Source organism: Engraulis encrasicolus, chromosome 14, assembly GCF_034702125.1.
Source record: "Engraulis encrasicolus isolate BLACKSEA-1 chromosome 14, IST_EnEncr_1.0, whole genome shotgun sequence".
In the NCBI taxonomy this organism is placed as follows: Eukaryota; Metazoa; Chordata; class Actinopteri; order Clupeiformes; family Engraulidae; genus Engraulis; species Engraulis encrasicolus.
This window is the reverse complement of record NC_085870.1, coordinates 55,189,822-55,203,674: the sequence shown is the minus strand read 5'-3', so window position 1 is coordinate 55,203,674 and position 13,853 is coordinate 55,189,822. Positions and strand designations below refer to the sequence as shown.

Here is a 13,853-nt window from a genome sequence, read left to right as displayed (position 1 = left end):
ACTAGACTGCCTGTGCAGTCGCCTTCGACTGCTTAAGGTATATCCCCGAAACGCGACGCTTCCAGTCCCCCATCATTCCTACCACTCCCGTCCACCATTTCGTAAACGTATATGATACATACAGACGTGACATGACGTGCATAGGCTTAAAACCAAACGACTATTGTGAAAATGAAGCAAAAAATGGGGCAAATGGTAATACTGTTTTAATGGTTCAGTGGATATACCACATTAGGTACAGTGTAATAACCAGTGTAACAATATTTAATACAATGTAATTTTTTTACTTACATCATGTGTTTGTGCGTAAGTGGTATTACATGGTATTGCATATTGTTACACTGGTATTACACTATATTACATGGTATTGCATATTGTTACACTCGTTATTACACTGTACCTGATATTGCTTATTGTTACACTGGTATTACACTAGTATTACATGGTATTAAATATTGTTACATTGGTTATTACACTGTACCTAATATGGTAGATTCACTGAAATGGTGAACCATTAAAATAAGGCGTTACCGGGCAAATCAATCCACCCAGTCAGAAGTTATGGGCCAAATGAAAATTCCGCCATTTTGAAAGTGTTGTCTTCCAAACTCGAGTCAGTTCATGAACCTACCCTAGAGCATTCACACACAAAATCTGGGACAAATCCATCCACCCGGTCAGTAGTTATGGACCAAACAATAACTCGGCCATCTTGAATTCAGCCATCTTGAAAGTGTTGACCTCCAAACTCGAATCAATTCATGAACCTACCCTAGAGCATTCACACACCAAATCTGGGACAAATCCATCCACCCGGTCAGAAGTTATGGACCAAACAAAAATTCGGCCATCTTGAATTCAGCCATCTTGAAAGTGTTGACCTCCCAACTCGAAGCAGTTCATGAACCTACCCTAGAGCATTCACACACCAAATCTGGGACAAATCCATCCACCCGGTCAGAAGTTATGGACCAAACAAAAATTCGGCCATCTTGAATTCAGCCATCTTGAAAGTGTTGACCTCCAAACTCGAATCAGTTCATGAACCTGCCCTAGAGCATTCACCCCAAAAAATCTGGGACAAATCCAAACATCCGTTCAAAAGTTATCGCGTTAACACGAAAGACCTTACGCGGCGGCGGCGGACGTTGTCTTTAATTTAGGGATAGAGATATCAAAAATAAAACTGCTCATCTCTGCCCCAAAAGACAAGCCAGCTTCCAGCATTTTCTGTGAGAATGCAATCTAGTTCTAGCTGTTGTCCAACAGCCATGACAGCTGTCTATCCACCTGACGTCAACACGGCACAACTGATGGCCCCACACATTTCAATAAGCTTATTTTTTTGTCTATTTTCAAGTAAAAATGCTCAGTCAGTCACGTCAATCTCAATTGAACGTTGAACTCTTCCAACAACTCACTAGAATTGTAGAACTAGAATCTGGAGACCTAAAACACTTGCCAATACAAGCATTTTACAGGCACTTACTTGATCTGATATTGAGCCACAGCCGGTTACTTGGAGAGGTCAAACCTGTGTTGGAGGGAATCTGTGGCAGGGTTTTTCACTTTTACTTTTGTACCACTGTTAACCTAGATAACCAGCTATGTTTGACCAAGTGGCCCATTATCAAGATCAAGGAAAAATGTCCTTGTATTGCTTGTATCAATTAAGATTTACTTGACTGACTGGGTGTTTTTACTTGAACATAGACAGAAAAATAAGCTTGCTGAAACGTGTGGGGCCCTCAGTTTTGGTGTGTTGACGTCACTGTTTGGCATTTTTTAAAAATATTTTAAAATAATTGTTTTTCTTTTTTTTTAAGCACATAATTATACATGTGTTCATGATGCCCTCTCTGAAAATGTGCTATCTTCTGTAAATAGCCACAATATTAAAGACAATTAATTAAATGAGAAGGTGAGTCCAAACTTTTGGCCTGTACTGTATGATTATGAAAGAATGGAAAAGGGTAGAGAAAAAAAAAATGTCGACAGGTGACAGTCTAATCTTCCTTTTGATAGGTGTGGTGTTGATTGCGACGTTCTGTAGTCAGGTGAAACTAAAATCAAGCTGTTTGGCAGTAACACAAATCACTGTGTTAGAAGGGGAAATACTGCCTATGATCTCAAGAACACCCTTCTCACCAGAGACGTGCGCTCAGGGTAGGCACTGCCTACCCTAGGATAAATTTCTTAAAAATAAAAACTAACACATGTTTTAAAAACTATTCTTGAGAGTTCACATGCATAACAAAAACATTAATTTATAAATTAGCTGTTAAAAGTAGGCTACAGTAACCGGAGACCGATGAAAACCCCAAGTTATCGCACGAAGCAAAGCGCTCAGGCTTGGACAGGTTGCCATGGGAACGCGTCGCGCAGCCTTGGCTGGTAGGTGAAGGCTCAGCTTTCGAATGCCAGGCAGAGCCAGGGTAGGCACGCTTTGACTCTGCCTATCTTGCCCTCAGCGCTGTCAATGTAGAAGTTGGCGCATGCGTATTATCTATCACATAGAGACTGTCAATGGAGAGCAAAAGCAGAGCTTTTCGCGATGGCGGGAATACTTAAGCCAATCACAGCTGCCAACATGAAAAATTGTTACAATTCAGGAAGCCTTCCTGCTTAAAGTATGATAGCAACAACAGCTAGCAAGGTACGGCTTGTTCAAACTCTAGCCGTACAGAAAACATGGCAGTCTTTGGCGTTTTGCCTTTATTACAAAAAAGTCTGAGAAGTAGCCAGAAAGATGGTTCAGATGACAGGCAATAGCTGAGCCGTTTGCAATCGCTGCATTGTGGAAATATTCAACATCAGATGGGTAGCAGCTTCAAGTAGTTTGAACACACTGGGAAAAAATATCTTCATCATGTCAACCACCCCGGGCTTTTAATTGAACTAACTTGCATGGAAAACATACTCGTGATTCTGCTTTAAGGTAAGATTCATCTAATTATTAAGCTGTGGGTAGCCAAATTTTAACATGAACATGCTCAAGTTTGTCGTGGTGCCTTTTGTTGATGGGTCAGGGAGGTGTTGACATTGAAGATTGGTTGTGCTGTGGACACGAATAGACTGTGTGTGTGTTATTATGGACGCAAGATTGTTTTTTGAGCGTACGACATGACTTCATTTTCCTAATTTATTATGATGATGACTTAATACGCGATGCGTGAGGTGTGTGGAGCCTGTTAGCAAGTTGACGTGCAGCTGTGTTCTTTTGAAGTGCGCGGTGTACGAGATCAACGTTGGGCTCGCTCGAGTGACTGGGATGGGTGCTCACCGCACTCAGAAATTGACTTGATTTGAAACACCTTGCACAACTGTTGCTGAAGTGTTTGAGAATACAATCACGCACAAGAATGAGTCTCAGAAGTGTTTTCGTTGGTTTACTCGATGTAGGCCTACCAGTATTTACTGTCTGAATGCACCGCTCATGTTTGTTGAGTTCGCAAGCAACCCGCCCCCTTGCCAACTTTCCTTTTTGTCTGTGAGTGTTTGATTAGCAGCACAAAATGCGTCAATGAAGCAGGAGCTGTTACCTAGGTTGGTTTATTGCTAAATGTAAATCGTTTCCCCTCACATGCTATGGTGTGATTCACAGTTGGTGAACTAGACATTTTATCTTCTAAGCAAAGTAGGCTACACTGCCACCCTGACCTGCATCCTCCATGTGAAACACCCTGGCATTTGCAACAGAATAAACAGAAGAGGAGCAAAGTCAACTGCTAAAGCCAAAAGTTAAAGCTTTCCCCCCAAAATGCTGTGATGTTGTAGCTTTCTAAATTATTGTAAAATGTATCTTAGGCCTACAGGTCCTTAAATGTGTACAGAGTAGGCTATGGGTCCTTGAGCTACCAATTTGGCTATTTGAAAAAAAGACAAACAAAAAAAAGTCTAGCTGGCCTTTTCAACAAATTGAAATTATGCATTTTCACTTATTGTTTCAGATGTAAGGTCTACTGACAATGTCCAAATGTCTAATAGTTTAGCCTATTTACTTATTTAGTTATTAGAGCTGTGGTGGCTAAGCGCTGATGGCATTTTATCTTATGGCCTACTTTATATTTACAGTATTTAGAGAAACATAGACCTACTAATTTGTTGCACATTAAAGACCTTATCAGCATACTAGGTGAATAGGCCTAGTTGCCGATCCAAGCCATACCTTGTGGCATAAGGCATGAAAGGGGGTACTATTTGTTCAAAGTTTTTAGTCTTTTATAAAAGTTTTTAGCTGATAGTGACTCTCCAGATTTGGTTAAAATGCAGGAAATTGCATCTAAGAAATACATTTTTTTCTGGGGGAGGACCCCCAGACCCCGCGCTAAAAAATACACAAAAAATATTTATTTTCTATTGCCTACCCTACCATACCCCTCACTGCATGTCACTGCTTCTCACCAGCATGCATGGAAGTGGAAACATTATGGTTTGATGGTGTTTGTGTGACAAAGACACCGCACAACTTCATAGCGAAAACCTTAAGATGAACGGAGACATGTACCATAACATCCGGAGTGCCAACCTCCTTCCCCTCCACTAGGCTGAAAGTGTGTCATGGATGGGTTTCCGAACATGACAATATTCCACAACATACAGCCAAATCAACAAAGGAGTAGCTCAAGTCGAAGAACACTAAGCGCATGAAGTGGCCTTTTTCAAACATGAACCCTGTAGTGATCAAATTGGAGGGTACTGAAGCACCCATTTGCCAAACAACAGCCAATAAATCTTAATTATTTTGAGATGATCTACAAAGTGGACAAAATTCCCTTCTGACATGTGCACAAACATTGTCATCAACTAACAGAAATGTCTGAACTCGGTCCTATAGAACAAGGGCTTTGCAACTTCTTTGGCTAGGGAGGTTAAATCCTTATTTGCCTCAATGAAATACAAATGAAGTAAAATATATTCTTTAAAGTTATATTCCGGATTTTCTTTTTGATATTCTCTCTGTCCATGTTAAAACACACATACCATTAAAGATATTGACTGACCATGTATTTAGTATTGGACAAACTGACAAATACTTATTATTCTTAAAATAGTTTTTATTTTACCCACCCTGACTACCTGTGTTACTTGTGCCTTGAAATTTCCATATGGACATGAGTATTTATAATAAAAATAATAATAATACATGGGATTTGTATAGCGCTTTTCAAGACACTCAAAGCGCTTTACAGAGCATAACACAAAAAACAAAAACACATACATTCAGACATACAAAACTCGACAAAAGTACAACAGAAAGACGCAACAAAAATAAACGGTATGGAGGGCTTTGTGTCCATGATGTTATGGAAATGGTGGTGGAAATAAACCAAAAACCACGACGGGAGTGGCGATGAAAGGCCGTGGGGATATGAAAATCCAGAAGCTCCTGTCGTGGAGGCGAATTTTATGTAGGCTACTTGACACTAACATTTTCCCCTGGGGATCAATTAAGTTACTCTACTCTTCTCACTATAATAACTGTCCATCAGCACTGACTGCACATATAATAATGGAGTCCACTATATTTTACGCAATGACCAAGTTCTAACTAAAAGATGAAGCAAATGCAGTCTGCCCTTGTGGTTACTCCAATACCAATACAGGGCCAGTCAGACCGAATAATTGTCCAGACAAGAGAAGATTACAAAATTCCACACCTTACACGACACCACAGAAATCGTAAATTAGCACCAGTGTTAATTTCGTCAACCACGACGATGACGAAAATATTTCGTCAACGCCCCTTTTTCCCTTGACGATGACGAGACGATGACGCACTAAAAATTGTCTCAAGCAAATCAAAATATGACGAAAATAAAAAAATATTTTCATCAAGGAGACTAAGACGAGACGAAATTTACAAGCCATGGACGAATGGACATTAAAAATATATAATTATTTATAATTAATTCGTAATTTGTAATTGCAATATAGTCCTAAGTGTCTTGAACATAGGTGATTGCGCTCACGCTGTGTTGCCTCGCGTGTATCTGCTGGCAGCCAGTGCATGGCGCGGCTCAGTCAGTAGTTCTGTAGCCTAGTAGTTCAGCGAGTCCATTTAAGTTGAGTTTAGGTCCTAAAACATTCCCAGAGAAAGAGAAAAAATAGCCGACGTTGAGGGAAGTGTTCATTTTGAAACATGTTCAACAACCATCTTGTCCATGACGAAGACATGTGTTTCTGCAGTAGGTAATGACAGTCACGCCAATCCTCCTCTGATACTGTCATTCTAAACCTCCTCGAGCTTCCACTATTCTCCTTTTCACTTAGGCTGTCTTTGCCCGGCGTTCGTTGTCTGTTCTTTTTTGTAATGTTTGCTATATTTGTTGTTTAACCATATGAGTAGGCAGTTCGCAAGAAAATCATGAAGGTCGGATTTGTGAATTTATTTAAATCAGTCACCGCGGGAGCGCGCGCCAGCAGGGGGAAAGTTGGCCTGTCGAAAGTAACAGAGGCACGGCAACTGTAGCCTAGTTTTGAAAATAATCAATGGATGGGCGATCGCTAAGGAGTTTTAAACTGTTGAGATTTGGAACTTGTTCTCGTCGAGAGCAACGCTAAAAGACCCAAGGAAGTCGACAGCATTTCCATGCGTCTTCAGCGTCTTCCTAAGTTCCAAAAACTCTTTTCAGGTCATGCTTATCGAACCTCGACATCCCCGACAAACAAAACAGCATTAGTGTTTAAATATTTGTATGTGCGTGTCCTTTCTATCGTCCAGTCTGCATACCCCTGCTTAACTATTTTTCCTGGGACTTTTGCAGGGCATACCAAGTGTGCTCGCGCAATCTATTTAAGCCCGTTCACATGCCGCTCGGGTCATTATAGTTCTCTGCTCGCATTACCAATTGAAAACAAAAACCGCTAACTTGCATAGTCTAACATCAGCAGTAGCCTATTTTATCTGAGTCGTGGTCATCGGGAAGCCACTATCAGGGAGACTTCTTGAACTTCATGCAGACTAGGGATGTCTGGTCTTCCCACTGCCGGCAATTTGCAGGCTTTAAGTCACGCGGTCAGGTGAAGAAGAGCATGTAGCTTCCTCCGTGATCAAACTCAAAATCAAATATAATATGCAGCAGCTTCTAATGCACGAGAGAGAGAGAGAGAGAGAGAGAGAGAGAGAGAGAGAGAGAGAGAGAGAGAGAGAGAGAGAGAGAGAGAGAGAGAGCGCAGCCTGCACCTGGATGTGTGTGTGTGTGTGTGTGTGTGTGTGTGTGTGTGTGTGTGTGTGTGTGTGTGTGTGTGTGTGTGTGATGCTCTTTTGCTCTATGATGTTGAAATGACTGATTTGGGTTTTGGTGGAAAATGACCAAGTAACAAGGTGAATATTTGCTGCAATAGGCTGTATTAGTAATACCTAATATAATTGTAGGTTATTTATTTTACACCACAATATTGACTAAAATGACTAAAAATTGAAATGTTGACTAAAATTTGAAATATTGACTAAAATGACTAAAATTTGACTATGACTAAAATTGATTTTCGTCATTTTGACTAAGACTAAGACTAAATTGGGAAGGCAATGACTAAAATATGACTAAGACTAAAATTGATTTTCGTCATTGTGACTAAGACTAAGACTAAATCAAAAAAAGCTGACGAAATTAACACTGATTAGCACTATCAACAGTATCATGTTATCAATGTTATCATTGCATTGTTACAACGCTATTTGCATTAATAGCATGTTAAAGCATTGTATCATAAAGACAGGATTTTTTTCCTGTTGGAGGTGGGTGGGGAGGGGGGGTTCAACTGGGGCACAAATCATTGTAAGATCATCACTGACACCAAATAAAACACAAACCAAAATCATCAGACTTACCGTGACTTTGAATGGACTTTTTGGAATGTTCTCGCCCCCAAAGCGCACGTATATGTGGTAGGAGCCAGGCTTCGGAGCCGTGTAGAAGACGTCAAACGTTCCATCTTCGTTCTCGATAACATCTGTCTCCACCTCCGTGCCGTCGGGGGTCTGCACCACAGAGGACACCTTGCCTTTTCCAGCACCCTTGGTGTTGACCACAAAGCCCACCTCCTCTCCGACACAAACGATGGGATTGACACCAGGACCTGAGGAAGAGAAACAAAGGAGTCGTTGTAATAGATAAACGCAAGCTGTTTAAAATGGGTTTTTTTTAGATTGAACGCCTGTACTTTCCTAACGCATTGCAAAATGACTTAAACACCTTTTTTTTTACTTTTGGCATTTTATTACTGGAAATGTATTGGGCATTGCATTGACAGAAAAGTGCACATAACTCTTGTGGAATGCTGTGTTTTTGGAAAGGAAGAGCTGTGTTGCAAAATGACTTATATCCACTTTGGAACATTTGAGGAAATGGACATTTTTGTATTGGGCAGTGCATCACATTGCATTGCAAATGCATTTTATGTACGCTTAAAAAGCATGCTCTCAAAATATTTAAATGGCAAGAATTCACACATTGATGAAAGGACACCTGAACAGTCATTTCCCATAATAAAATGCAAGTCAAAAAATTGTGTCTAAATCATTTTGAAATGAAAGTCTTTAAATGTTGTGTGTTCTCTTCATCAGGCCCTGGTATCAATCCCATGATTTGTGTCGGAGAACATCGTGTACTTTGTAAACCTCTATTAAATGCATTTTGCAATACAACGCAATACCCAATAAATCTGCCAAAAGTAAAAAGAAAAAAGGTGTTTCTTGTCTACTCTCCACGGCCTTGTCAAAATAAAGGCATTAAACAGCTTTTAAACAGCTTGCATAGTCCTGTATTCAATACTGCATCTTGTTTCCATTTTGACTTGCATTGAAAAGGTAATTCATACATTTTCACACCGCAGCTCTGCCACCAACCCAGGAACCCTCCATTACCCACTTTTGGGTCACGACCCACAGTTATGCATATTTTGTGCAATTTTGTCTCACTTGCAAGCTGCACTTTCACATCTAACCATGACAATAATTTTGATCTGTTGACGTTAGCGTTTAAAAACAGAAAAGCAGAACAAACAAGCTCTTGCTCTTAAGGATAGCCAAAAAATAAATGTACTGTACAGTTCATGCCCTGTACTGCTTATCACTATCTATACCTATCTGGTTATGCTAATATGTTAGACCAACAGAACGTTAGAGTGCTCTAAGCTCTAGAATCTTATGTTGAGAATAGATTAAATGCAAGGAAAGTATGACAATTAGAAAGACAAGTTGAAGACAAAGTCAACATGTTGTTTTAAGATATATTTCCTTGAACTCATAGTCTCATAGAATTCCTCATAGGTGCTAATGCAGATCATGGTTGAAAAAGTGAATTCTCTACCTCCGTCCAAGCCTGTAGTCGTTCACAAAAGGGGCAGTGCTCACCTGTTGTGTCAGAGGGCAACTGCCCCTTGTTTATCCGTAACAGATGACCAGGTGAGTATTCTAAGAACCTGGCTCAGTAGTAAACCAGGTTAAGTAAACTTTGGGGTAGTGATGAATCATTTAATAGAAGAGCCTAGAGTCCTAATTTTCTTAGCTAAATTGCACCTGTGGGCTATCTAATAGCAGATGTACCCCTTCCTGTAGGTTAATTACTTAACAATGTTCTTGAAATATGCAGGAATATACAGGAATACTAAAATAAAGTAAAGAAACTCCAAGTCAATCACACCTCTGTGAAATCAGCTTGTTGCGTTAGAAAGCAACAGTGATTTTGAATTGGTTAGAAAGATGTGGGGTTTTTTGGCATAGAAGAGCAGCCTTACACATGGTTACCCCATGTACGCGATAGGATGCAACACTCACGATTGACCTCTAATTGAGCCAAAAATCGTCCCGATTCCTAAAATGTCATTTGAATAACAAATCGGGCCAAAAATTACAGTGTATGTCCGGATTAAGTTAAATTGTATACATTCACACCTGTGACTGTACACCTGCTGGCATCCCCGGGTGCAGTGGCGCGCACGCGGTAAGGGGAAGTTGGGATTTCGTCTCCCCCGTACTTGATGACGATGGTGTAGCGGCCCACTTTATCTGGCACGTACGACACTTTGTAGCTGCCATCTCGGTTGTCCTGGATATTAACCTTTTTCTGTTTGCCGTCCTGGTCCTACAAACACAGACAGAGTAAACGGCTGAGATACATTTACAATCCTCAATTCACAATCAGACAAAAGTGCCATGTAGTATATCCAGCACCTTGAACACATAAGAGTCATTCCATAATTAGGGGTACAGCTCAAGTCCATGTGCTGCAATTGCCTAGTTTTTCCATGATCATCCGGCACCTTGAACACAAATGAATACATAGAATAACTAAAAAATATCAATTCTAATAAATTAATGCAGCACTATTAAAAAAGAGCAAAGAGTGGCTACATTAAGGGACCAGAAATACACTATTTCACAAAGTACACATTCCACATGTTCCACACAGTTCTGATGCCTTCAGTGTCAGTCTACAATTTACTGTAAATGGATGAAACAATTAAATAAAGAAGATGTATTAAGTGGGAAGGCATGCACCAAGTTTTGGCCTGCACAGTACCACATCTCTGGAGGTCTGTTTAACTTGACAAGGAAGCCTGAAAACATTTTTGGGAAAGACACCAATAGAACGCCGTCTGTAGATAATTCTGATCAGAGCCATGGAAGTACGAGTTAGGCTAATTCCATTGACCTCTGTGTTCCATTTTTTTAACACAACAATGGCGGCTCATGGAGTCTTTGACACACATATTGCCAATGACCGTTCCAAAATAGTTCCAGGAAGTGGGCGTAGAACGGTAGAGCGGTAAAGGTTAATGCAATCCATTGCAATTAGTTTTTAATTCATCTTTGCTTGTTATGCAGTGGTTCTGTGTTAATCTCTAGTGAACAGAAAAACCACTGCCTAGAGTTATTTGAATATACATTAACCATGCCACCAACCGAGGTCCTGTACCCCGGTTGTCACAACTCTAAATTCCAGGGCTCTGATGGTGACAAAAGTGATGAATGGTGTGCTCATCACTCACAGTGATTTGTACAGACAGCTGACCCTCTCCTGCGTCTTTGGCGTCGATTGTGAACTCCACAGGCAGACTAGCAGGCACTCCAGTCGTGAGTCCCGGTCCACTTGCCCGCACCTTACTGGCATCGTGAGTTGGCAGCACCCGCAGCTTCATTGGACTGTGAAGCAAAAGGTTTGTTGGTAACACTGAAATAACAGTCATTAAAAGCCTTTATGAACATAATAATGAACTAAATCAGGAATTAAATATTTACAAATTATTGTAAATGAGAACGAAATACAAACCCCAACTCCGGTGAAGTTGGGACGTTTGGTAAACTGAGAATAAAATCAAAATGCTATCATTTTCAAAACATTCAATACATTCCTTAGATGGAGAATAGTGAAAAGACAACATATCAAGTGTTAAAACCGAGAAAAAATATTGTTTTAGGGGACATATGTACTCATTTCTAATTTGATAACTGCAACAAGTCTCAAATAAGTTGGGACGTTGAAATGTTATAAACATCCAAATAAGAAAAAACAACAAGGAAGAACATTTCAAAATGAATTATACTGATGAACAATTTGAGTGTCCAGGTATAAGACAATCACAGAGAGTCACTCAGAATTAAAGATGCAGAGGGAACAATTACCATAGTTATTACATGAAGTTTTGAATTCCATTGATTTACTGTGATTGAGTGTATATAAGACATATTTTTGTCATTAAAATCATTGTATAAGTTCATGACATCATGAAATATATATTGGCTGTCGTCTCACTCTAGCACTCGGAAAATTACAGCAAGTGAAAACTTGACCATATTAAGGACGCTTCATGTGTGCAAATGATAGAGGGGTTTAACATTCCCCTATCCACCCGAGCTCACTTGAAATAGACCCAGACGACATGGGAAAAAAGGTTTTTTTTGACAATAATAGAGTCTTGCACATCCTGTGCTACAGTGAAAATTGACCATGCAAGTTGTGTTAGTGCTAACTTCAAAAGTCAGCCTCCATGATGGCATGAGGGTGCAGTAGTACATTGGTTAAGCTGTTCTAACTAACCTGTAGAATTGAATGCAGTACTGAATGAAATAAATGGGTTTTAAACAGCATGAAAAGCCACTCGTGCATTATATTTTGAAGGGAGATCTTCGATTACTGCCACATAGTAAGGACAAATTGCATTCTCTACTATGTTTTAACAATTTAACTCCAACATAAGGACCAGCAGGACATTAAATGACTGGCTTTTGGTCAAGACCTGTCACACTGTAAGCACTACAGAAAGGAAAACATAGAAAAACATGACAAGGAATACACCTACCATTTAAGCTGGTGAAATCATGTCCAAGATAGGATTCAACACTGTTTTTATATAAAATCATCTCATCGGTTAATGCTATTAACTGTTAAGTGTTGTTCTTTGTTTTGTTTTTAGTCTTCCTCGACATTTGCTGCCTTTTATTGTCCCCGTCCCAACTCTTTTGAGACTCGTTGGATTTACATATTCATGAATATCCCCCAAAACAATAATTTTGGTCAGTTTTGATGACTGATATGTTTTCTTTGACTTTTTGAAAATGGCAGTATTTTGTTATTATTCACAATTAAGCTTGCGTCTTCTATGGAGTTGGGGTTTGTACTTTGTTAACAGACACTTGTGCTTTCCCCCCAAATTGAGGTAATCACGAGAAGGTCACACGCTCAAAACTAAAGCAAAAATGAACTAACACAACACTTCACAACACAACACAACACTAGAGAAAAGAGTGACAACAGCCCCAGAAGTAATTCACTTTGTATAGAGGGGCAGGTGAGAAACAGGGACAACTGCGAATTAGTCGACAATAGGGAATTTGATCAACATGAGTATGTAGCTGAACTTCAGAAAATATGATGGCAATGACCTATATTGCGGTTCGGCGATAGCACCATAGCCGATCAGAATGTTGAAATGCTTTGCATTCTGCTTTTAAGTCATACTCCGTCGCAGGACTTGAGTCCTCAATTCGTTTTTTTCTATGGACTGGATTTGTCCTGGACTCGCTAGTAGTCGGATTTGGATTTGTCTTGCATACGAGACTGGGCTTGCCAAATATAGCTTTTGGACTTGCTCGAGTCGGTCTTCATTTTGCTTAGAACACTGGCCATCATAGATTTTAAAGAGGAGCTGGATATCCAATAACATGCTAGTTTATCTTCACAAGCATGGCATATAGGTTACCTTCAAACATTCATATTATTGTCATTCATCTTTTTCATTGATTTACATTATCTTTTTGGAATCAGTCTTGTTCAGACCCAAATCTCTTTGGAATTTAGCTTGTCTCGGACTTGACTCGCCCTGATCTGAGACTCTACAAATGTGGACTTGACGACAGCCCTGCCTTGTCACTTTTGTTGCTCATTTCATTCTTATTATGAAAACCGTCGAGCAACGTTTTGTAGCTTTGAGTTATTTGCTGTATTCATATCAGCTCAACTCATCCAGGCATACATGTAGTTTGAAGGGAGTTATTAGAAAACTATGGCATTTGCTTTGCTATTAGGCTGGTAGTACTAATCGTCATCATTGTCATAGTAGTAATGGCAATGAACGTGGCTTCCTGCCTATTTTGTCACCTCGACTGCCCACCCAAACATCACAGAAGTATACAGTGAGAACTAGATTGCATTCTCGCAGAAAATGCTGGAAGCAGGATTGCCTTTTGGAGCAGAGCTGAGCAGTTATATGTTTAATATTTATACGTAGATTAAAACCAACAAAACAAAAATGGAGTCTGTACCATGTTCGGTTCACGAGATACTACTAGCACTAGCACTAGCATTTACGTTAGCATTAACATTAGCAATTCGCATTGGCATGACCTT

General features: G+C 39.9%; 1 protein-coding gene across 4 annotated transcripts in view; it reads right to left on the bottom strand.

Annotated features, from left to right (window-relative positions):
* The window catches only part of flnbl (filamin B, like), a 249,417-nt gene that overhangs the window by 77,555 nt on the left and 158,009 nt on the right, over positions 1-13,853 (bottom strand). For all 4 annotated transcript variants that reach the window (XM_063216182.1, XM_063216181.1, XM_063216183.1 and 1 more), the window contains exons 30-32: positions 10,996-11,149; positions 9,899-10,088; positions 7,835-8,082 (exon numbers count right to left, since the gene is read on the bottom strand). In XM_063216182.1, the coding sequence (XP_063072252.1) occupies positions 7,835-8,082; positions 9,899-10,088; positions 10,996-11,149 (592 nt within the window). The remainder of the gene's footprint in view (positions 1-7,834; positions 8,083-9,898; positions 10,089-10,995; positions 11,150-13,853) is intronic.